General features: G+C 44.8%; 1 protein-coding gene and 1 non-coding gene across 14 annotated transcripts in view; both read left to right on the forward strand.

Moving 5' to 3' along the window:
- Positions 1 to 1,647: 1,647 nt before the first annotated feature.
- Positions 1,648 to 24,454, forward strand: part of TRRAP (transformation/transcription domain associated protein) — a 109,088-nt gene continuing 86,281 nt past the window's right edge. For 12 of the 13 annotated variants that reach the window (XM_087867321.1, XM_087867342.1, XM_087867335.1 and 9 more), the window contains exons 1-13: positions 1,648 to 1,778; positions 4,023 to 4,183; positions 4,597 to 4,646; positions 9,560 to 9,670; positions 10,621 to 10,725; positions 11,678 to 11,761; positions 13,606 to 13,662; positions 15,018 to 15,143; positions 16,410 to 16,487; positions 16,691 to 16,779; positions 17,653 to 17,749; positions 20,089 to 20,227; positions 23,173 to 23,251. In XM_087867321.1, coding sequence (XP_087723447.1) covers positions 4,084 to 4,183; positions 4,597 to 4,646; positions 9,560 to 9,670; positions 10,621 to 10,725; positions 11,678 to 11,761; positions 13,606 to 13,662; positions 15,018 to 15,143; positions 16,410 to 16,487; positions 16,691 to 16,779; positions 17,653 to 17,749; positions 20,089 to 20,227; positions 23,173 to 23,251 — 1,115 coding nt within the window. In that variant the 5' untranslated portion in view covers positions 1,648 to 1,778; positions 4,023 to 4,083. Of the gene's footprint in view, positions 1,779 to 2,050; positions 2,277 to 4,022; positions 4,184 to 4,596; positions 4,647 to 9,559; positions 9,671 to 10,620; positions 10,726 to 11,677; positions 11,762 to 13,605; positions 13,663 to 15,017; positions 15,144 to 16,409; positions 16,488 to 16,690; positions 16,780 to 17,652; positions 17,750 to 20,088; positions 20,228 to 23,172; positions 23,252 to 24,454 lie in introns of those variants that run through there. The other variant, XM_087867323.1, reaches the window with a different exon arrangement.
- Positions 4,312 to 4,515, forward strand: LOC148110463 (small nucleolar RNA ZL1). The gene has a single exon (XR_015723454.1). It is a non-coding gene; the product is annotated as a small nucleolar RNA ZL1 (small nucleolar RNA).

Below are 24,454 nucleotides of genomic sequence, written 5' to 3' on the forward strand. Positions count from 1 at the left end.
TCTGAGGAGGTGACATTTGAGCTCATCAAGGATGACAAGGAGTCAGCTTTGTGCCTCTGAGGAAGGAACATTCCAGAGGTCCTAGGTGGGCAGGAGGCACAGCAAGGCCACTGCAGCTAGAACATGAAGAGTGAGGTTGGGAAGTACACAGGGCCAGGGAATGAGGATGAGCTGAAAAGTCTTTGCAGGGGTTTAAGCAGAGGAGGGGCACGATCTAATTTACCTGATAGGGACAGAGTTGACAATGTCTCTGACCTCTAGTTCAGGAGAGAGACAAGAAAACAGGCAAAAATCATAAAAGTATTTTGGGTACTTTGCTAGGAGAAACTAGGGCCATGGGAAGTGCAGGGATTTCGCCAACCTTAGAACTAGGCTTAACTAAAGGTCTTTAGGCTGTGCAATTAATCTGAAACTTATCAAAAGATTTGTCTACCTCCTTCCCACCAAACAATGTGAAACAACTGTTTGCACACTGATTTCAGCCCTCAGATTATTAAATCCAACTTTGGACCTATTACTTTTGGGGGGTGGTGGTGGTAGGAGTAGAGAGGATTTTGCTTCCAAGAACTCTTTCCATGGGGGAACGACCCATTTTTATTTTTCCCAAGGCAGAAATAAGTGACACTAAATACATCCATATAAAATCCCAGCACTTCAGAGGGTTGTTCTTGAGTGGCAACATTTTAAACAAGTAAGGAGCATGCTTCTGAATAAGGCACCTTTCTTCCAACATACCTTGCAGGTATTGCAAGCTGCATTTATTACAAAGTGTGAAAGGTATCTGTCTGGGAAGGGAACACAAAGACTTTGGTAACTTAGTGATGATGGGGGCGGGTGGTAAGCTATTGTCAGGAAGGAGGAGGAGGTGGAGCCAGGTCCTGGAGGTGGTGGAGACAGGTCATCATTTTAATGCTCTGTCCACCTAACATGGTAACCATGGGTTACTCACTATTCAACCCCTCTCCTAGATGGGAGTCGTAGGTGAGGCCCAACAGTACTTTTCCCTTCTAAGGCCTCTTCGTCCTGCTCACGCCATCTCAACTGGGAATCAGGGCACTCTACTCCACTCCCCCTCCTTCTCCTAACCCCTCTGTCCTGGCCGGAGACATCCGCCCGCCAGGTAGGAGCTGACAGAGCCCGTCTGCGGTCCAGCCTCTGGGTGATGTAGCTGCAGAACAAATGATCAGGCCGGCCACCTCCGAGCAGAACACCGGGGCTTTCCTTTGCATACAGGATCTCCACCTCCAGCCTTCGCCTTCCCAAGGCCCCTGCTTGCCTCCTCCACTTTCGACCGGTTAAGCAGGACCCCAGGAAGGGAGGAAGGAGAAAACCCCGCCCGGCCTGCCACATTCAGTTCAGGGATGGACTCTTCCTGGGCCCGACCGCCGCCTACGGGAGCCCCTCGGGTGCCCACCGCCCCGCAGCACCCCCGCTGTCCCCCCGCCTCCCCTTCCCAGGCCTGGCTCCTGCGTGCATATTTAGGGCAGAAAGAGCCCAAAGACGACCCGCACCTGCGGGCCCCTCCAACCTTGCGGACGGCCCCGCCCACCAGGCGGAGGTTTAAAGGGCCGGGCTGGCCCACCCGGGCGCAACGCCCCTCCCCGCTCCCGCCGCCTGCCCAGGCCGCACCCACTTGGGGGCGGTGCGCCCGGACCTATTTCTCCCGCGGCGGGCGCGGCCGCTTTAAGCGGGGGCGGGACTGCACGGCGGCGGTGGCGGCCGGGGTTTCGCCGGGGGTCGCAGGCTGGGTCTGCAGGAGGCTGGCCGCCGAGATCAGGGTAAGCGCGGGCAGGCGCGGGAGGGCGGCGGAACGGCCCCGGGAGGCGCGTGCGGAGGCCCGGACCGGTGCGGCGGGGCCCCGGCGTGGGGAGGCCTCTGCGGCGCGGTGGCTCCGCGCAGCGACAGAGGTAGGCTCCGTGAGCCCGGTTTCACCCCGGCCCTCCCCTCCCGGCCCCCACCGGTGTCCAGCCCGGCAGGCCGGGGCCGGCGGCTGCCCTGTAGCCTCCCGCTGCTTGGCCGCGCTGGGGAGCTCTGGGAGGCGGAGGGCTAGCGCCGCGAGAATTGGCCCTCGGCGCTCGCCGTACCACGGCCTGGAGGGCGGACGCTGAGTGTCCGGAGACGGCGACAAAAGGAGGGAAGCGGAGAGCCGTTTGAGACCGGGGAGAGAGAGTGTGGGGTTGGGGCCCTGTTCCCCCAGAGGCGCCCCCAGGCCAGCCTGGCACCTCCCGGCCCCCGCGCAGGCCCCTGGCTCGCCCGGCCCGGCGCGGAGAGCGAAGGTAGCGGCGAAGACAGCGCCCCCTCTGGCCCGGCGGCGCCGCCTCAGGCTTGGCGCGGCGGGGCGGGGCGGCGGGGCCGTTTGTCCGTGCGCGGGCGCGGCGCCGGCTCCGGCCTTCCCACCTGGGCCGGGTCGCGGGGGCCCGACGGAGGCCAGGCCCCCGGCCCCCGGCGTCTTCGAGCCGCTCTCCCACGGACGGGCTCGATGGGCCGTTTTCCCTCTTCAGCCCCCCCTCCCCAGGCCCGGCAGGACGCGGGGCCTGGACTCTTGGGGCCCCGGGGAATGGATGAGTGGAGACTTTGGTGAAAGACGGGGTCCAAGCTTTTCAGGAGTTTGGGCACGACCACAAGTGTATAGGCACAGAGAGGCCCTGACCCTGACTCTTGGGTCCCCAGGGATGGGGATGGGGGGCATTCGTGTTTGGAGGAGGGCGTGTGACCTGAAAGAGGAAGCAGTAGGCAGATCATGCAGTGGGGCTGACAGTATCCCCCTCTTCAGTCTCAGGGAGTTTTCCTGCTCTGAGCGGGAGGAGCGCGCTAGAGCAGCAGTCGGCCTCTTCTCTGCATCGGAGAAGTGCTTTCGGTGTCTCTTGAAGAGAGTGGCCCGAAGAGGCTTTGTAGAGTCAGGGTGTCCCCATCACTTGGGGTAGAAGTGTGAGCTGCTAGGGAGGGCTTCTGGTAGGGAGGGCTTTTGAAAGGCCTGCAGGAGAAAATTAAGTCATGAAGCTGCCCTTTGATGCAGAGTGGAATTAAATGGTTATGTATTCAAGGACAATGCATAAAAGCAAATTCACCAGGTTCTCAAGATACTTTTGGGAGTGCTGGTAAAACAGAAACCAGGTCTTTCTTCCTCTATGTATGTATCAGCCTGGAGAGGTAGTTCTTAAAGTGTGGTCATCAAGAACTTAAAGCATTTATTCATTCATTCAAGCAGCATTTTCTCAGTGCCTGCTTTGTGTTAGCTGCAGGCAAAATTTACAGCTTCCTTGGCCCCTCACTCAACCACAGTCTCTGGGTAGTGCTTGGAGGTCCGCCTTTGGCACCTGATGATCTTAGCGCACACTGAAGTGTGAGAATCAGTCACCTGGGGTAGAGGTTGCCCAATCCAGTCAGCTGCCTGTTTTTTTTGTTTTGTTTTGTTTTAAGATTTTTATTTTTACATAATCTCTACACCCAACGTGGGGCTCGAACTCAAAAACCTGAGACCAAGAGTTGCATGCTTCACGATTGAACCAGCCAGGCGCCCCTCAGCTGCGTGTTTTTATACAGCCCGTGAACTATGAATGAGGAAAAGTCAAAAGAAGAGTAATGTATCATGACATTTGAGAATTATATAAAATTGAAACTTTCGTGTCCATAAATACATTTTTATGGATCACAGCCATGTTCTTTTATTTATGTGTGGTCTGTGGCTGTTTTCTGGCTGTAACAGAGCTGAGTAGTTGAGATGAGGCCACAAAGGCTGAAATATTTACTGTCTGGCTTACAGAGAGTTTGCCCACCCCTGGCCCAGGGGAAAAAAAGGATATACAGTAAGGGGTGGGGGAAGCCTCTGTTTATAAAAATCATGTTTAGAAAATAATAGGAAAAATGGATGCAAGTAAATTTTACTCAAAAAAGCAGAGGGAATAGTATTGTGAGTTAATTAAAAAGTATTTAGTTTAATACAGCCATTTAGGTACAATTTTCATAGCGACTGTGAGCCTGTGCCTTCAGTAAGTTGGCTAACCATATGCTTATTTTCGTAGGCTGGGTGAACTCATGGACCTGATACTTTTCTCTTGAGAAACAAACCAACTCAAAAGAAAAATGGCATTTGTTGCAACACAGGGGGCCACGGTGGTTGACCAAACCACTCTGATGAAAAAATACCTTCAGTTTGTGGCAGCTCTCACGGATGTAAACACACGTGAGTTGATCCTTCTTGTCGTTGAGAAATGCGTTATCGTGACTCATTCATCTCAGTTCAAATGATGTGCACATTGAGATGAACAGTAATATTGACTCTTACCCTAATTTTCCCGTTGTCGGCCTTGTGGAGAAGCGAAGTGATGAGCATTACTAGCTGGAGCCCCAAAGAGGCACGTGTGTGTGTGTGTGTGTGTGTGTGTGTGTGTGTATCCTTGTCTGTGCATGCACACGTGTGTCTGGGAGTGTGAATGTGTGTGACTGGTTGTAGGGGACTAGTTATGTGCCTTCTGTTGGACCATGACAGTCAAACTGATAAGATCTGATTGCTTCTCTGAAGTTATGAAACCTATAATTTTATGAAGATCCCTAACATAATTTCAATTACCTGATGGCTTGTTTTGTCATTTACAGCTGATGAAACAAAGTTAAAAATGATGCAAGAAGTTAGTGAAAATTTTGAGGTATGAGCTTAATATGTTTTTTGTTGTTGTGAGGTAAATACTCATGTACTTTCCAATTGCTTCTCTGTCAATCTTACTAGTAAAAATCATTCTATTAATGTGATTTATTGGATTTCAGAACTGAAATTTGATGTGTGCACAGTGTTGTCCAACTTCTTCACACTAGTCACCGTGAATTTCAAGAGATGTTGAGGCGTGTTGCTTTGGTTTTGGTGGTTAAACTTTTTTCCATTTTGAGGCGTATGCTTCCAGGATGTGCTCAGACTTACGTTGTGGATTCACTACTTTCACGTAATAAAGGGCGTGTTCCTGTGGACTGAGAGCCCGGCGGCAGTGGTGGCTCCGCCACTTAGCACTCGCATGACCTTGAGCAGTTCCTCTCTGCTGAGCCTCAGGTTCCACAATTCCCAGGCCTCCTGTGGGTCCTTGGGCTCCGTTCACTTTTCTGCAGTCTTCCCTTTGTTCTCTGGATCAGATGATTTCTGTTATCTGCCTATAGGTTTGCTGACTGTTTTCTGTGTCCTCTCCAGTTGGCCTAGAGGTTGTAAAGTTTGTTTACTTTTTATCTTTTTTTGTTTCAGTTCTTGTACTTTCCGTTTTGGAGTTTCCATTTGGTTCTTCTTTCAGATTTCCCTTCTTCACCGAGATTATCATCACATACCAATACCGTTTTGTTGTTGTTATCCTTGGAACATTTTATAATGACTGCGGTCAAGTCTTTGCTAAATCCAACATTTGGGCTAGATGAGGGTTAATTTCTACTGACTGTGGGTTACATTATCCTGCTGCTTGCATTGTCTAGTAGTTTTTGATAATATGGTGAATACTGTATGTGAAGCACAGGGACTTTGGATTCTGTTACCTCCCTCTGAAGAGTACTGATATTTTGACTGGGATAGGCAGTTCAGTTCCTAGCTGACCTCCTCGAGCATGTGTAGGCTTGGTTTTATGCTGTGCCATGGAGGATTGTGGGAAGGTTAAGGTGTTCCCCAGGTCTCTCTAACTTGGCGGGATTCAGTCTCAACTCCAACTCCCCATGGATATCAGCACGGGTTCATTTTAGGCTTGACTTGTTCTAGAGGCCTAGAATAGGCCTTCCTCTAGGGCATGGTCCTTCCTCAGCTGGATGTCTAGGGTATTAAAGAGGTGTTAGGAAAGTGCGTGCACAGTGTCCAGGCTGGAACCCCACTATCCTCCAACATTGCTGGGCCTCTGATACCTCTTCAGATCTCTCAGTCCCGAAGCCATCACTTAGGTGGTCTTACCTCATCTTACTTACATGTGCAGTCCCGTCCTCAGTCAAGGTCTCAGAGACTCAGAGAAGACCATCCCTTGTAGTCCTGTTTCTCTGGGGCTCTGCTTTGCAGATTCCAGCCACTTGAACTGCTCGGAACCCTGGGGTTTGCTCCTCAGTTTGGCGGGACCATCATGCTCTCCTTGGGCACCAGCCTGCTGAGCCCCAGGCAGGACATCCGTAGCAGGCAGAGAGCCATGGTGGTCATTATAATCTCCCCTTCTGGAGACTGTGATCTTGCCCTGCCTCTAGTCCAGCACCTGAAATCTGTTCTCTGTTTTTTTGTCCAACGTTATGGTTAGTTTTGTTTTGTTAGTTTCATAGGCAGGAGAGAAAGTCACTTTCTTTTTAATGTGGGGATAATAAAACATTTCTCAGTTAATGTGATTAAGAACAGCAGATAAAATGTTTTTAGCTTCTGGAATGGTCATTTCGATTACAGAGGATCAAATAAATGCTAGTGGGAATGAGTCGGTGTCCTGCTCTTGTAGCGCTGGGTAGTATTTCCGTTTGCGGGGAGGTTTTTTTGGTGGGTTTATTTTAAGTGGATGCTTTTAAGGACTTGTTGCCTTGAACTGAGGTGGGAAAAAAAATTCTGAGCTGTTTAGAGATTGAGCTAAAGAGCTTTCTCTTCTGCTCAGGCTGCTAACGCAAGCTGCTAAAAACACATACACACACACACACAGAAAAAACCTCAAAAAACAAAAAAGCTAAAAAAAAGAGGTGGGAGGTAGGACATGATAGGCCTGCATTCTGCATTTTTGGAAGAACTGCTAAGTGAGAACCTTAGCCCCAGCGGGTTTGAGAGGACGAAGTCATAGAGGAGCCGGTAAACCCGTAGGAATAAGCGGGCGAACCCGCAGAAACGAGCAAGTGTGTCAGGCCTCTGAGTGTGGGCCTGGGGCTGTCTGCATTAAGTGTCCCACCCCTTTCTCTCCTGTCTCCGATCTAGCAGTTAGCAAGTTAATTTCTGACTTTGGTCACAGACACATTGATTAAATTCGCAGAACTAAAAGGCAATGAAGCAGTAAGTGTACTCGGGGCTTTTGGAAATTGTGACTTTGAAAATCTCTATGATAGAAACATTGGCCTTCCATGAAATTCCAGATGACTAAGCCCTTCAAAGAATTAAATACTAGGATGACCCTCGGTAGGTAATTCTAAATTACCGCCGCTACCACCCCAGAAAAATATTAGAATGAGGTGAGTGAAATTAAAAAAAAAAAATCCCAATGCTTTCAGAAGTCTTAAGAAACACATTCTACTAAGCACTTAGGATAAAAATGTGGGCTAAGTCAATGTCCTGTGGGCCGTCTTTCAGGACAGGAGATAAAGAAAACTTCAAGTTAGAACTCACATGAAAAATTGATATGCATCAAAAAGCTGGGGGCTGAGCTGAAATCCTGGCAGAATAACCGGGCAACTTGTTGAATGAATCTTTTTTATCAGAGGAATTTGAAACACTGTTTTTGAAAACTATGGAAGCAGCAGGCGGTATGGGCTTATGTGCAGATTTCTTGGTCACCTTGATAATGTTCCAGTGGGAGTTTTCTTCTTCCTTGAATCCTTGAATGTGGGTATTTTGTAAAAAGTCTTAAGCTTTGGGAACGAAAGGTGACACACGTGGTTCCTGCCCCCACTGAATTCCCAGCCTGTTTGGGGAGAGGCTGGGACGTACCTGAGGGCTTCTCTGGTGTTTGGTGTGAATGGAGTTGGGCCTGGGAGCCTGGTGCTCAGGCGCCCAGATGCCTCCTCTCAAGGGCTTGTCAGGCTCGAGATAGTAACAGTTTAGCCCCTTGCTCTCATGCTCCCGTCCCCGCCGCGCCAAACTGGTTTTAGTGCCTTTTATGTCCATGCTTTCTCGTAATTTTGTGCCTTTGTGTAGGCTTTTCTTAGAACCTTCTTTTTCACTTTTTCTCATGGTTAACTCCTGCTGGCCTCTTAGGCTTTAGTGTGACCATCACCTCTTGAGGAAGGCGTTCTCTGCCCTTGGTTCCATCCAGTACATTGTGTTCCCTTAGTTGCCAGTGTTTCCTCCATCATAATTCTGTATTGTTCTTTTTTTTTTTTAAATCTGTCTTCCGAGCACATGATTGCCTCCCCCATCTCCGGGGGCATGAATTGTATCTACTATTTCTTTCTTTTCTTTTCTTTTTTTTTTTAAGATTTATTTGTTTATTTTTAGAGAAATTGCACACTGGCAAGCATGGGGGGGTACAGAGAAGGGGGAGATTCCCAGGCAGACTCCCCACTGAGCGCAGAGCCCAACACAGGGCTCAATCTCACGACCCTGAGATCATAACCTGAGCCAAGGCCAAGAGTCAGACGCTCACATGACTGAGCCGGCCAGGTGCCCCTCTACTTTCTTCATCTTATCCCCCCCTGGGCACGTGACAGAGCCTCAGTGAATATTTGTTGAATGAGCAAGTGAGGCCTTAAGGCCTTAAAAAGAGAAAGGACTTGGCTGTTAATGACACTCAATTTTCACTGCTTCTAAAGCTTATGGACTGATATTCAGCAAGTTTTATACCTCTCTGAGCCTCTTTACCCGTGAACAGGAGATAATACTTACTTAGGCTGGCGAGGACTGAGTGAGAAAGAGTAAAAGCACACAGCTCAGTATTTAGCACACAGGTGCTGTGGTAAGAACACCAGATGACATTAATGAGCATTTATCGTAGAGCATCTCCTGTGTCTTAAATTAATGCATGTAATCTTTACGTGATTCCCTAAGGCAGGAAATAATATGACAGTCAACAGATGGGGACACTGAGGCACGGAGACTAGCTAACTGCCCAAGGCTCCCACTTCCTGAGTGGGATCCAGAAACTGCTTAGGAGCCATTTTACTGCCCCGTCCCCAGCCTGGAGGTTCCTTTCCAGTTCTCCTTTTAAAGTCAGTGCTGGGATTAATAATAGATTAGGTAAGATTATCATCTAATTTGTATCTAGATTAGGTAAGATTATCATCTAATTTGTATCATCTATAAATCTGACCAATAAATTAGCTTTTCAGATCAGAAAAAGGTGCCAGTTTGTTTAGGCTCTTCATTTTCCACTTGAAGAAGCTAAGATCTAGAAGCTAAATGATTTTTCAGAGGTCTCATACTTAGGTTGTGGCAGAGCCAGCCTCTAGAACAGGTGCCAGATTCCACGTTTTCCCCAGCATTATTTCTACTTTTTTTTTTTTTTTAAAGATTTTATTTATTTATTTGACAGAGATAGAGACAGCCAGCGAGAGAGGGAACACAAGCAGGGGGAGTGGGAGAGGAAGAAGCAGGCTCCCAGCGGAGGAGCCTGATGTGGGGCTCGATCCCAGAACGCTGGGATCACGCCCTGAGCCGAAGGCAGATGTTTAACGACTGAGCCACCCAGGCACCCCTAGTATTTCTACTTTTAACAGTAAATTTTAACTTTGACTTTACATGTTAAATTGGATTTCAGAGGCAGTGATTATTTTACTTAAAACTATGTTACCAGTGAAGCGTCTAAAAGCATTAAAAATTACTGTTGCCTTCGCTAAAATGTTTTATATTTTCTTGAGATTATAATCTGTGAATTCGAAAGGAAAATAGGTACACAAACTTAATTTGGTTTTTCTTTTATTTTTGCATGATTAGAATGTAACGTCATCTCCTCAATATTCCACGTTCCTGGAACATATCATCCCTCGATTTCTCACATTTCTTCAAGATGGAGAAGTTCAGTTTCTCCAGGAGAAACCAGCCCAGGTAATCTGCTCAGAAATGTCAGTGGAGGGGGGATGTCGTGCTATAAGATCATTTTGTTCATTTATGAATGAAAACACCTGAGAAAACTTAGGGTTCCACTTTAAAGTAAGGTTTTGTCACGTAAGGATAACTCTGTCCCCGACCATGCCTCCTCAGTTAAGTGTTTTGGGTTTAAGTCATTCACATTTGCCAGCTGGTGACATGTGTTCACGGAGTTCAAATATCCATAAAAAGAAGGAATGATCTTTTAGTGACCTTCTGCGTACTTTGTGCCTGCCTCTACACTTCCTAGTTTCAGTTCTCATAACTTCTGACCACTTTTATCTGTACCCCCACCCACTCTGCACCCCCTTCCCCACCTTGATCATTTTAGGAGTCTCACATCAATTTTTCCTGTAAATATTTCAGCGTGTCTTTTAAAAATAAGTCTTTAAAAATTATCATAATGCCAGCGAAAGTTATTGCTAAATAAAGCATTTTTCTGTTGTGCCAGTCGAAGGCCTACGTCTTTGACCTGCCTTTCAGTTGTCGGCTCCATAGACTGAATCCTGAAAGCTAAGTCAGCTCGTGGTGTAATCAGTCGTTGGGCCCAAGAGAATCCGGAGCGAGGACTGTAGGAACCAAACCGGTGTTGGAGGGAGATCCCAAACCAAGTTCAGTTTGCATCGTATCTTTCATGTGAAATCCACCAGACATTCACACCCTGGTGCCCTTCCTCGGGAAGTGATGATTAGTTGTGAAGGAAGGAGAGTTTGGCTTGCTTGATTTGGTGCACCACCTGGGATTACATTTTAGTAATTTACAGGATTATTTCTGAAATGGGGTCTGTCTTGTAGTTTGGCAGTTCCCAGTGCTGGGTGCCGATAGCTGTGTAACTTAGAGTGTGAAAGAAGTACTTTGGGACTCTTGGGAGGATTCGATATTTACATTTTTTAATTTTTCCTCACCAGCAACTGCGGAAGCTAGTACTTGAAATAATTCACAGAATACCAACCAACGAACATCTTCGTCCTCATACAAAAAATGTTCTGTCTGTGATGTTTCGCTTTTTGGAGGTAATCCTTGAGAAGTCTTGTTATTTAGCCATAGCTTGATTGTCCGTGGTTTTCTTATTGTGGAATCTAGTATTACACAGCTACTTCCCTTTCACTAAACTTCTGATTGGCGTGAGTTAAAATTTTCTTAATGTCTGTTTTCCCCCATTCTGCTGACCAAATTACTAAGAAGTATTATTAATTGACGATTCTTTGTTTTGAGTCGGCGGGGAATTGGCTAGACAGTGGGAATCTTTGGGAAGGGCTGGGTCGGCAAACCCAGACCGCAAGGCTCTTTGACTTTGTGCTGCTTCAGGCACAGGAGATGTTCACAGAGTTTCTCAGATTTTTCAGGTAAATCCATCCGATATCTGTTCAAATTGCCTCTAAAATTGTTTTCTTGGCTGTTCTTCGTTTTGATGTATTTAGAATCCTGTTGTGTTTCTGGGCCCCTTGGAAGGATGAGCTTTGGAAAGGATAGAGTTGGAGTCAGATCCTGGCTCTGCTGTGTGTTCACTGTGTCATGTTAGCCACATACGTGGCTTGCCCTCTCTGAGCCCTGGGTTCCCATGGGTAAGACGTGGAAGACACCCCGTTCAGAGAGTGTAAAGTGTTTAGCAGACGGTCCAATAAACCATAGTGGGCTTTTTTCACAATATTTTCAAGCAATGAAGAAGTGTCATTTGGACCATTAAGACCTTCGTTCATGGTGTGACTTGCCTTAAGTGCCAGTTTTTCATCTGTCAGAGTATTACTTTCCAGAGCTTACTGGTGGGATGCACTTCACGTGGTCCACCAAAGACCTCAGAAGCTTATCTGAGATAATTATGTTCTGTGTTCTATGTTCAGTAAATCAAATCTTGAGTTGGCTGGTGTAGGGTGTGTATACAGAAAAATGCTTGGAAAATAGTCTGTAGTCTTTAGATTAAGCTCAGAAGTATAACTTTTTTAAATGCTCTTTTTTTTTTTTAAGACGGAAAATGAAGAGAATGTTCTTATTTGTCTAAGAATAATCATCGAGCTACACAAACAGTTCAGGCCGCCCATCACACAAGAAGTAAGTGTTTATCCGGATAGCATTTATAAAAGTGTGTCAACAGGTTTTTTTCCGCCGTGTGGTTTATTTACTCTCTTAGAATTGACAGGACACGTGCTACTTTCAAGGAAAGGGTAGCCTGAGTTTGGGGGAAATTCTTTATGGGTTTCACAGTGACTTTTTTCTTGTTAACGTTTACGTGAATCTTTGGCTGAATTTGTACACTTGTTGAAATGTTGTAAACTACCAAACTGGCAGGGCTGTTCGGGACATTCTGGTATTTATTGGTCTGGTGTGCCAGAAGGCTGCAGTCGTTTCATGCTCTGCAGTGGTTTAAGACGTGGGGTCTGACGTCAGAACTGGGTTGGAATCTCAGCTGTGTAATTAGTAGGTATGGACAGTGGTAAGCGCCTAGCCTTTCGGAGCCTTTTCCATCAAGTGAGGGTTCTCACAGGGACAGATCCTCAGAAGGTTGCTTGAAGAACGAAAATAATTTTTTTGAAACACATATAATTACAATCTGTATTTCCTGGCAAATATACTCCCCCCCCAAATGCTTGTTTTTCATACTCATTCTTTATTGGCTCAAGGTAGATGTGAAAGTTCACAGTGGGCAGTAACCACATTCATATAACAAGAATGGGAAATCAGTCAAAAATCAGGTTTTCATTAAATCATACAGGAGTAAAATACAGGTGTAACGAGTGTGGGAAAACCTTTGATTCTAGGTCCTGTTTTATGTGACACCAGAGAACTCAGACCCAGTTAAATATGTGGGAATGCAGTAAATAGGAAAATAATGAGGATTTAGTGAATGGAAGATTTCCCATTTGGAGTCAGGATCTGTTAGTAGATTTTTAGCGTATCAAGAATAAATCCTGTGGTTTTCTAACTGCATTTTGATTTTGCTTATCGAAATGCCACTCAGTGGTTATTGGTTGAAGTCTTGAAAATGGATGAGAAGCCTCTTATCACCCTGAGATATTTGAAAAATTAAATACGAAAGTTAACGTTCTTTGAGTGATTGGTGCCCACATAAAAGGCACTAAACATGCCGTGTTAAGCCGTGATTACGATCTCTTTTCTCTGTTGTAAACCTTAGTAGCCTATTGTAGATTATTTTGAAATTAAAAGAATAAAGATGAAGTAGAATTCCCGTCATCTGAAGAAAACTAATGTCTTGATTTCTATTCCTTTTCTTATGTAACGTTTTCTGTGTAAATGTAATAATATTGCATGTGGCATTTTATATCTTGTTTCCCTTCACATCATATAAGAGTATTTTCCAATCATAAAAAGTCCTTTATAAAGGTAGTTTTTAATGGATGCGTAATAAATAGTCTTTCTTATGATGCCCTTGTTTTTGGATATTTAAGGTATTTCAAAATTTTTGCTTTAGGACTGTTGCTGAGTATCTTGTTGACAGTTCAGATTATTTCGTGGACTGGGTTTGTAAGAGTAGGATTATCAAGTCAAAGGTGTTAATGCTATAATGCTTCTGCTAGAGACTGTTAAGTCGATTTCCAGAAAGGTTTGAGCAGTTGATGCTTCCCTGGTGGTACGGGAGAGTGTCCCTCTCGTTGGACTGTCACGCATGGTGTAACAGTACTTTTTGAAAGGCAAGAAGTGGCATTTATTTTAATTTTCATTCCTTTGTCCTTCCTGAATCAGAAACTTTCTTCCTTTGTGTCTCCTTTTTTGTCTGTCTGTTCACGTCCATTACCTCTTTGTATTTTGAGTCTGACATTTTTCCTCTTTTATGAGTTCTTATGTAGTAAGACTGTTAACATTTTTGTTACTTACTATCGCTGTTTTCTGTTGATAAATATCTTCCTTATACTGTCTTTTTTAAATTTTATTTTTAGATTCATCATTTTTTGGATTTTGTGAAACAGATTTACAAGGAGCTTCCAAAAGTAGTGGTATGTTTTTAATATTGTTTGACTCTGTTATTTATATTCAGTTATTACTTACTCATTCCAAAGGGAATTAGGAATAGTTGGGTTTAAAGAATAATGGGGGGGTGCTGATTTTAGAATGAGGAGTGGTTAGTGGTGGTCAGAATATAGGTTGATAAATGAGCCATTTAAAAGAAGAAATCTCTTGCTTTCACTGTTTAAACATGTTATTTTTGACATAGAAGTGGTAATATATTTTTATTGAAGAATTTGGGGGAAAAAAACACTCAAGGCAAATCATAATTTTCTCACTTGTAAACAACTATTGACGTTGAGGTTTTGTTTTTTCACTTTTTTCGTGCCTTTTAAAGATGGTTGCACTCCTGTTTTGAAGCCTTTTTAGGGAAGTGGTGTACACTTTCAGCCCCCTTTTCAGTATCATTAAAATTCTTTCCTACATGGAAAGAAGCCTTTCTGAGCGGTGTCAGCAGCGTGCGGGAGCGTGTGGCGTGTGTGAGGGCGGGCTCCTCCCGCCTTGCTCTCACCTAGCACACTCCTGCCGGCAGTCACGGCTCTTAGTGGTCCCGTAACTTCCTGTCCTACGCATGTACCTCGACTGTGTCCTTGGTGTGGCTTTTCCCAATTTTCAGTTTCTAGCTATCACAAGTAATGGTAAAAATCATTGTGCGTAAATCTGTTCATATGTCAGAGTTTTTAGTCTAAAGATTCTTTTTTTAAAGCTTTAAAGACAACTTTTAAAAATTATCAAGGTAATATGGACTCCTTTTGGTATTTTGGGGATTTTAACCTAAGAATGTATAAAACTTAAAACTTAATTGGGTTCTGGTTTACCAACTCCTCTCACCTGTCGCTCCAGTCAGAAAAGCTGCTTTGTGTAAGAAGTGGTCTTACTTCGTGTAAAGCCCAAATTGCATCGAGAACTAAGGATGGCTACGAGGCCCTGGCTTTTAAAAATGTCTGTTCTTTGCTTTGGTTCCTGCCTTTGATCTCTGTGGAGGAGACTGTTTGCAAAGTGGATTCAGTGGGGACTGGCTCCTAGGTTCCTACCACTAGACGGATGGGCCACATTCTCCCCTGCCTGCTGAGGTAGTAATGTAATATGCCACGCATTTCATCTTTTACCAGCTAGGAAAAAAGGTAGAAAATACTTGGGCAAGTTTTTGTCTTCCATTGTTGGAGGTAGAGACTGTTGTTGCTGTCGTGTTATCTTCATCCATAAAGAGAACCCCAAGTCATATGGCATCAGTGCGACAGAGACGTGTGTGACATTGGGTTTCGTCCACCACAGCTCAGGTGGGTTGCGCTGAGGAATATTGTATCTAACTTTAGGAAGAATGATTTCTGCTCTTTTTATGCAGAACCGCTACTTTGAGAACCCTCAGGTGATCCCCGAGAACACAGTCCCTCCCCCGGAAATGGTTGGTATGATCACAACAATTGCTGTGAAAGTCAATCCAGAACGTGAGGACAGCGAGACGAGAACAGTAAGTTTTTTTTTTTTTTTTTTTCAGTTTTGCTTTGTTTTTATTCCTGTCTTTTGTACTGGGTGAAGAAAAACAATGAGCTACACGGACTTTTTACGTATATTTTTAGTGTATTTGAGGGGTTTCTTCTCTAAGCACTGGAGACGTTTTAAGGTAGCACACGTGTGTGTGCCTGCGAGAGCATCCCTGATTCTCTGGGCAGCCTTGAAGTGCTGAACGGCACTGTTGCTCACTGTGGGTGCAGAGATCAAATGATAAAACCGTAGTGGAAATCCAGAATCACCTGTTGGAAAGACAGCTGCCCAGGCTGGGGGGCCTCTGCTCCATCGTTAGCTTTGACATTAACGAGGTCTTTTTAAGCTACATAGAAATTTCTAGCTCCGTGCCTGAGAGCGTAGGCTCTGGGGATAGAAGCTTGGTGACGATGTTCCAGCCCCACCACTTGGGCTTTCTAACTGTAGCAAAGCACGTAATTTTGGTTCTGGCCTTAATTTTCCTTCTCATTATCTGAAAAAACTGTCTTGGGGAAGTTCGTGAGGGGAATGCTGGTGTTGTCTGCAGGTGACGTGTTGTATTGGAAGTATCTGGCACACAGGTAGCTTGTACAGTGCGGTTACGATGACTGTGTTTGCAGGAGTGAGTTAAGAATTTCGTCTGTATTTGTATTACTGCAGTCACTTCGTGGAATGTTTCAGTTTGTGCTAAGATTAACAGGAGTCTACATTTTGAATGAAGCTTTCATTCCTTTTCTCCTCCTGAGTCAGAAACTTGTTTTCAGCTTCCGTCTTTGTGTTTCTTCTCTTGCTTGTCTGCTCCTGTCCGTTGTCCTTTGGTATCTGAGTCTGACAGTTCCCTTACCTGTACTGGGAGTTCTTATGTATTTAGAATATTAAATTTTTTCTTATATTTATCATAAGCCTTCTCTCTTTACAAATATTTTTTAATAAAACCGGGTAAAATTTTACTTTTTGCTGTTGTTCTTTTGAATTAGTTAATAGATAACTAATTTAAAATTTCCTCAAGTGATTTGAATGTCTACGTTTTGACAAATTTTCCTGATGTTTTTTACTGTGGGTGACGGTGTTGGAAAATATAAAACCCTTATATTAAATGATAGTTCTTTGTGCTTTGTTTCCAAAAACAGTTTGGCTCTTTCACCACAGACGTGGCGGTACTTTCTCTTCATTTCGCTGGGGTGATGCTTAGTAGTGGTCTGTGTTACATGCCGCGGTGCTAACCATGGCCCTGCTTGCTTCTCTCTTCCAGCATTCCATCATTCCAAGAGGATCTCTTTCTCTGAAAGTGTTGGCAGAATTGCCCATTATTGTTGTTTTGATGTATCAGGTATGTGTATTGCTTACTCGTGTCTTGGAATTTGGGGCATCTTATGTCATGACAAGGTTCATATCTAATTGTGGCAAAGGGAACAGGCGTGGGATGCACACGTGCTAACTAATGTAATGAATCTCAGAGCGGTTTTGGGTTTGCCAAGTTATTCTGCCATAGCAGAGCGCGAGAGCATGAAAATCTGGTATGTTTGCTTGTAGCTCTACAAACTGAACATCCACAATGTTGTTGCCGAGTTCGTGCCCTTGATCATGAATACCATTGCAATTCAGGTATCTGCACAAGCCAGGTGAGATTTCTTCGGACGGCAACTTGGCTCACCCCCGCAGTCCTGTAATGCCAAGTAAAAGCACACTTGTCGTCATCTTTTGTAAGACACGGAAAGTTTGAGTGATAAAATCTTGGTAAAATGATACACGCTTTTGGCTTTTTGAATTTGTATTTCAATAATGATGTGAATGGTTGTATCAGTTCCTTATTTCAAACAGCTGAGCTAATACCTTGGGTTTGGGTGTCTCATGAATTTAGAACTACCGTTAGTTGTTACTGTGCTCACTCCCAGCTGTGGGATATGCAGACCTTTCCACCTTCAAGCCCTGTTCTTGCTGTGCCTTTCAGCATGAGTGCTAGAAAGTTCTCTAGCCCTTGTTCCCCCTTACCTGTCACCCTTCATCACTGAACATGTGAGCCGTGCATATTCACCTTTTGAAGCCCGTTGGAGCTTTTTCCTCAAACTTACCAGCATTCTCTTAAGACCTCTGTCACTCACTCTCTTCCCTGCAGCCCTTCTGACTCTGGGTCACGGGAGGGCAAGATCTGAGGGTGGATCAGCCGTAACAGCCCTTGGTGGCCTTTGCTGGGGTCTTTCACGGAGCAGACAGTCCCCTGATAGAGTCTGCTGGCTGAGTGGATCAGTCTGGCGGGGGCTGTGTGGGATGCACGTTGCAGCTGGAACGGCTTGGAGAGCTGCTTGCTTCATGCCCCTAAACCCTTTGTGTTATTTGGAACTGCGCACAAATGTAGAGTATTTACGGTTGGTGCTGTGTTCTGTTCTGTGTAGAAATCACACTTCTGGGGCTCAGTAATGACTGTAGGCTTTGATTAAAACGTCCCCTAAAGAGTTAAGAGCTAATATTGTCAATTCTATTCACTTCTCATCCAGGCAACATAAGCTTTACAACAAGGAGCTGTACGCTGACTTTATTGCTGCTCAGATTAAAACATTGTCATTTTTAGCTTATATCATCAGAATTTATCAGGTGAGTTCACTGACGTCTAGGTCAAGTTTACTGAGATAATTTACACGCAATAAAATTCACCTTTTGTAGGTATTCAGGTCTGCGAACTGACAGATACCTACAGTTAGACACACCGAAATAGAGAGCATTTCAAAATTCTTTTTATTCGTTTATAGTCTGTTTTTGCCCCAGTCCCTGGCAAACACTGACTTGTTTTTTGGCACCTAGTTTTGCCATTTCCAGAGTGTCAAACAAATGAATCCCATAGTTGGGTAGTGTATGTGACCTTTCAAGTGTTACTCCTTTCACTTAGCTGTAGTGCTGAGATTCAGTCTTGTTTTATTGTTACTGGTGGTTAGCTGTCTGGTCTGCTTAGGCTCCCTAACATAATACCATAGACTGGATGGCTCAGACAACAACAGCTTATCTTCTCACAATTCTGGAAGTTGGGGAGGCCAAGATTGAGGTTCTAGCAGGGCTCAGTTTCTGGCAAGGACTCTCCCGTGTCACAGATGGCTGCCATCTTGCTGTGTCCTCACATGGGACGGGGGGAATGATTGGGAGAGATGGCTGTTTCTCTTCTAAGGCCACAGTCCCATCGGATTAAGGCCCCATACTTAAGATCTCATTTTTAACCTTAATTACTTCCTAAAGACTCTGGTTTGCTGGTACAGTCACAATGGGGGTGAGGGCGTCAACGTGAATCTGGGGGCGAGGGGACACAGCGTCGTCTGTAGCTGCAGGACCGCCCTGTGTGGTCGCACCGGGCTGTGTTTATCCATTCACCAGCTGCTGAACATTCGGGTTGTTTCTGTTTTTTTTTTTTTTTTTAAAAGCAGCTTTATCAGGATATAATTCACATATCAACTGTACACTTTACAGTTAAGTGGTTTTTAGTTTATTCAAGGCTTTGTGCCGTTGTCATCACCATCCAATTTTAGAACTGTGTATTCACCCTAAAAAGAATCTCCGTCCTGGTCACCAGCAACATTTGTTTTCCTATTGGCTGCCAGCCCCTGGCAGCCACCGATGTCCTTTCTGTCGATAGATATGCTGATTGTTTTTCTGGCCGTTGTTAATAAGTCCCTCGTAAATAAACACTGGCACACAGATTTTCACGTGGACGTGTTTGGTGCATTGACTTCTGCTGTTGTCGGAAGTTGTGTGTTACAGCAAGTTTTGAGGAGAGATTGAAACTTTAAAAAATGGCATCATTCATAAGCCAGTGATAGAGGAGTTTGGGATGCTCTTTTGAGGAGCCTGAAAGGTGATTTTGTTTCTGTTTTTCCCGCTTGTGGTTGTAGTCTGTCCTGATTTCAGTCCTGAGAAGAACTTGGAGGAAAGAGATGACACCTTATTTCCCATTAGTCCTACAGTGTTTTCGAGTAAAATTCTGATGTAGTTGTAGTTACGTATAGCAGTGGGATTCTATTACAGTTTGTTATTATTTTAAGGAAAAAGCTTTATTTTCAGGAAAGTAAAAATGAAAACACGTAGCCAAATTGTTTAGAGTAAAAAACTACCTTCGAAAGCATTGGTAACGTTTTCTGTCCCTTTTTTAAGGGCATTTGTCTAGATAATGATAATTCGCACTGAGAATATGGAACATTTGGTTTTAAAAATCTGAATTAGGTACCCCTGGATATTTTAGTCCTCTTGCGCTGTCTTGGCGAATTGCCCTCTTAACACTCCTCCAAAGGAAACTGATGAGAGCTTGTTCTGAGTTGAGGAAAGGTCTGTCTCGTGTCGTTCACAACATACATTGACGGGAGGACTGAGTAGATTATGGTCGATGAAATTTTCAATATTCTCCCTCCTTCCCACCTATAATAAGTGATTCATATTCATTATTAAAAGTTGGGAAGATACAGGACAGTCCAAAGGAGGCTTCCGTAATCCCATTGTATAGGAGAAACTGCTACGTTAGTTGCTGTACATCCTTCCACGGCGGCAGCGGGCACGCAAACTATCCAAACTTTCTGGGTAATACTCGTTTGTTAGGGTGATTACTTTATGAGCGTCCTTTGAGCCACACTTAGTCTTAACTGAACTTTTTTGAAGTTTATAAAATGGGGGTTTTTCTTTTTTTTTTTTTTAAAGATTTTATTTATTTATTTGACAGAGAGAGAGAGACAGCCAGCGAGAGAGGGAACACAAGCAGGGGGAGTGGGAGAGGAAGAAGCAGGCTCATAGTAGAGGAGCCTGACGTGGGGCTCGATCCCGTAACGCCGGGATCACGCCCTGAGCCGAAGGCAGACGCTTAACCGCTGTGCCACCCAGGCGCCCCAAAATGGGGGTTTTTCTTATCCTCCCCCCCAGTCTATATCAATGTAACTCTGTTTTCCTGCGCATTTTCACAGGAGCTGGTGACTAAGTACTCCCAGCAGATGGTAAAAGGAATGTTACAGTTACTCTCAAACTGCCCTGCGGAGACCGCACACCTCAGAAAGGAGCTTCTGATCGCCGCAAAGCATATCCTCACCACAGAGCTAAGAAACCGTATGTCCGCCTCACCGCGCGATGCTCGTGTAGGCCTGTCTGCCCGTGCGACTGCGGACATCCCGTTGTTGGGCTGTCTTTAGTTCGCTCGGGTGTTTCAGGCTCCGTGTGGCCTTCTCTCCTGCTCTCTTGGGTTTCCTCTTTCCCCTTCTTTCTCAACCTCGTTGCCTCCGCACTCTTGGTCTGCCTCTCTTGTTTGCCTGTTACCAGGCTTCTCTCTGCATCTTCCCAACAGTCTCATAATTAATGTGATCGTTTCCTTAGCATAGCGCACGTCCTCAGCATCTCATGGTACTTCTCTTCCTTTTGGCTGCATATCTTTTGAAATTGCAAGTAGCTGTTTGCTTGTTAACTCACAGCTAACGGGCTTGAAGAGGTGAGAAGAAACAGTGTTTTCTTTCCCTGTACTGTGAAAATGGTGGATTGGTCCTCTTTTTATGCACAAGATTATTACTTGCTTTTTGGTAATCTGATAATTATACTTTTTCTATCAATTATTGATAAAAGATTTAAAAATATTTTTGTATTTGCCATGTCCAAATCGTTATGTCGAAGTTACATTCTAATTGTTTTGAGATGATAATCCTTTTCCCCTAGTAAGGAAGGATTCAGTATTCACTGTTTTATTTGCCTGGCTTGCACAGTGAGGTGTACATAAAACTAAGATTGCGCTTTCTTATGTAGCTCTTAAACATGAAAAGAAAGGTATAGTTCGAGTGCTAACACGTGAACTAATACAGTAAAATTCAGATATTTTTATGCTGTTAAAATACAAATTATAATGATACTGCCTATGGATATACCTTAGTGGTATATAGACATTTTTAAAAACTTTTTTTTTTTAATGTAACATAGCAGAGTGCACAAAAGAAATCTATAATTTGGCCAAAAATTACAGAACAAATGCGTGTGCACATCCCTCAGGTTGAGAAATTCCGCGTCAGCGGCACGCAGAGCCCGCACGGACCTCCGGGGCTAAGGCCCGTTGCAGTTTGTCCGGTCACGGCTCCCTGGGCCGTGTGTGGCTTTTCTGCATCTCTGAACAGAATCAACATAGAAGAATTTTAAGTGGAACAGTTTAAAATCTATTCACTGCAGTTCTCAGGTTAACTATTGGCATTCCTGCCATTCGAGTCATGAGGCTCTGGGAGGTGCTTTTGGGGAGCCGGCCCCGTAAGCCGCTCAGCTCCGTCTCTCTTCTCATCCTATTCCACAAAGATCAGTGCGTTTCCAAGATGCTGCTCTCAGGGTTTGATCGTATCAGGCTTGTTGAATTCAGCTTTTAGAGCCCCCCTCCCCCTTTTAAATCTCTCTGCTGATTGGTTTGATTTTTTTTTTTTTTAAACCAGATACTTTAGGATACTTTATTGAGAAGCCCATAGTAGTTCTTGGACTTAAGTGGGTAACAACACCACAACTCAAAAAGGTTTTTACTTAAAGAAACACTTAAAAAATTATTTTAAACATTAATATTAGTATATATTATGTTATTATAAAATACAAAAAAGTGTTCATATAGCTAAAATTTACACATCCACTGACATTTTCAGGTAGCTCTACTTTTTTTTGGCATCTGAAACGATAGCAAATGGTAACCCATTTGCACTAACCCCGAAGAGCAGTAGTTCGAGAAAACCTAGCTGTCACGTTTTCTGGAGGTTCTGATTCCAGGTCATGGAGGGAATCTGGGAACTAGGGCCGTTTAGCTTCATTTCTTACCACTTCCTCCTCGCACACTTTGCTCGTCCCTAGCCAGCCTGCCAGCGGTTGGTGCCTGAGTCCTTGGCATCTTTCCGTGCCTTCTTCCTCTGGGCCATCTACCGAGGACCTTCCAGGCACGTTCCCTTCTCCGACTTCAGAGGGATTGCTGGTTGCGTCTTCCTTTTGGCCCTTCTCCCTGTGCGGCCTCGCTTTGGGGGTTACCTAGAGACAAGCATCGTGTCTCTGCAGTGCACACGCTTCTGTCAGATCTTTGACCTGCAGTAGCTTTAGCTGGTGGAGAATGTACTTTGATTTCTTGAAGCTGGCCCCAGTGTCAGGCTTGTTCCAGAATCTAAACATCCTTTGAATATTTGTGGCCAGAGTTCCCTGGGGGAGTGTGGAGGAGAGGCCTAAAAAATGCAGGTTGCTGCCCTTTCCGCACATCCTCAGAATTGTGATTTGTCCCTGAGTGAAGACCAGCTGTTTCTACCCTGGTGGAGTCTACAGGTCTGCAGGGGAGCAGGGGGAGGTTTGGCGATGATTCCATCTGCAGGACTAGACAGAACCCCCGTGAGTTTCTAGTCAGCCTCACCCAGAAGTGGGGACCCTTAACCTGGGCCCCATGTCGAGGACAACCCTGTAAAATTTTTAGACTTTTGTAATTTATATGGAGAAATACACTTATTTCTCCATAATAAGTAATCATAAAATGTTTAAGAAGGATGACTTCAGGGCAGTGGCTAAGGGGGAATTAAGGAGATGGTGCCCCTCTTCTCCAGATAGGCGTGGGCGGATGGTGGCAGGGTTTTGTTTGTTTGTTTTAAATACTGTTTGCACCCAACATGGGGCTCAAACTCACAACCCCAAGACCAAGAGTCACGTGCTCTTCCAACTGAGCCAGCCAGGTGCCCTGCTGGTGACAGCTTTTGAGGAGGGTGGGATGGGCCTCCCCTGAAATACTAGGAGCAGGTTCTCTGCCAAGGAACAGGAAGCTCACTTTTTCTTACTCATTCTCTTATACTGAATGTGATCCCAGCTGCATCTTTGACGGCAGACGGCTTGTGCGGCCCAGCAAAGACAGTGTCTTGGACTGAAATACAGCATGTGTGTTTTTCTCCTCCCCACGCGTTTCCAAATCTAGATTGCTAATGAACTGTAGGTTGGCTCCTGTGAAGGTACTGAGAAGGAGCTCCCAGTGTCATTGGTGTAATTGGTGACATATGCAATGGACATTTGTGTTCTAGAGTTCATTCCTTGCATGGACAAGCTGTTTGATGAGTCCATACTCATTGGATCAGGATATACTGCTCGAGAGACTCTCAGGTATGGTGTTAAATGTGCGGTATCTACTGACAAAGTGCAGGGGGGCAGTGAGCCGTGGCACTTCGTGTTACGAGTGTTTCAACAGACATAAGCTTTACTCTCCCTTTGAGTTTAGAATTGCAGGGAATTTGGAAATGCCTTAGGTTGGTTTTTGTGCCTTAGCTTACAGGGAAAAATCAGAACAGTTGTCTTGGTTTAAATCATAAGTAAAACTGTATCTGACTTGTGTTAGTTTTTCTGTTGTGGTTTTTTGGTGTTTTGTTTGTTTGGGGTTTTTTTGCTTTTTATATAACAAGTGTGTCTCTTTATTATAAAAGTATATTTAATGACCCAACAAGAAGCAAGAAGGAAAGAAAACCTTTTGGTTCTATGCAAGGAGTTCAAGCAACATAAATAATATTTTGGTGTATTTCCTTCTAGCTTTATTTTTTACGCATTTAATAAAATGAATAAAATGTAGACTATTCACTGCATTTTCCATATAAAATAGTTACAAATATGAAGACGCTTTTTTTTATAGCTTGCAGTTGAACCTGCCTGCAGTTGGACATTAGATCATGTCACTCCTGCTTGAGACCCTCCAGTGGGCTCTCTGTTGCCCTTGGAAACGACCACCAGACTCACCACTTGCGTGGGATTTGGCTCTCCCTTCCCAGACCTGTTGCAGCCACGCTGGCCTCTGTGGCACCTTGGCACGTCCCACTCAGGGCCTTTGTCTTTCCAGTTTCCTCCTTCTGGAAATTTCCGTGGCTCTTTGCCCTATGGCCCTTTTGTCCTTAAGGTCTCAGCATCAGTGTGACCTTTTCAAAGGGGCTTTGCCTGCCCCCTAAGTGAGCGGCTCCCCCTCTGGTCTTTGTCCCAGTGTGTTTTCAGGTCTCCCACGTCACTTACTGTGCAATTTGTTCCGGTCTGTTTCCCCTCCTGTAATAAGCTTCCTGAGGCCAGGGGCTCTGTTCACTTTGGTCACCGGTATCCTGGTGTCTAGCTCATGGCTGGCATGTAGCGGGTGTCCAGACATTTAGTCAGTGAGTACTCAGTAGCTCAAATGTTCTTTTTCTGTCTCTCTAAAATAGTCACAATTTATAAGGCGTTCATTGACACACACTGTTCATGTTTGAGTAACAAAACCCCTTTCTGTGTGTGATTTCTGCTCCTATACTGTATGCGCCCTTGTGACCACGACATGCGAGAACTTGGAAAGTA

Source organism: Ursus americanus, chromosome 2 (assembly GCF_024610735.1).
Source record: "Ursus americanus isolate L20-20 chromosome 2, mUrsAme1.1.p, whole genome shotgun sequence".
Classification (NCBI taxonomy): Eukaryota; Metazoa; Chordata; class Mammalia; order Carnivora; family Ursidae; genus Ursus; species Ursus americanus.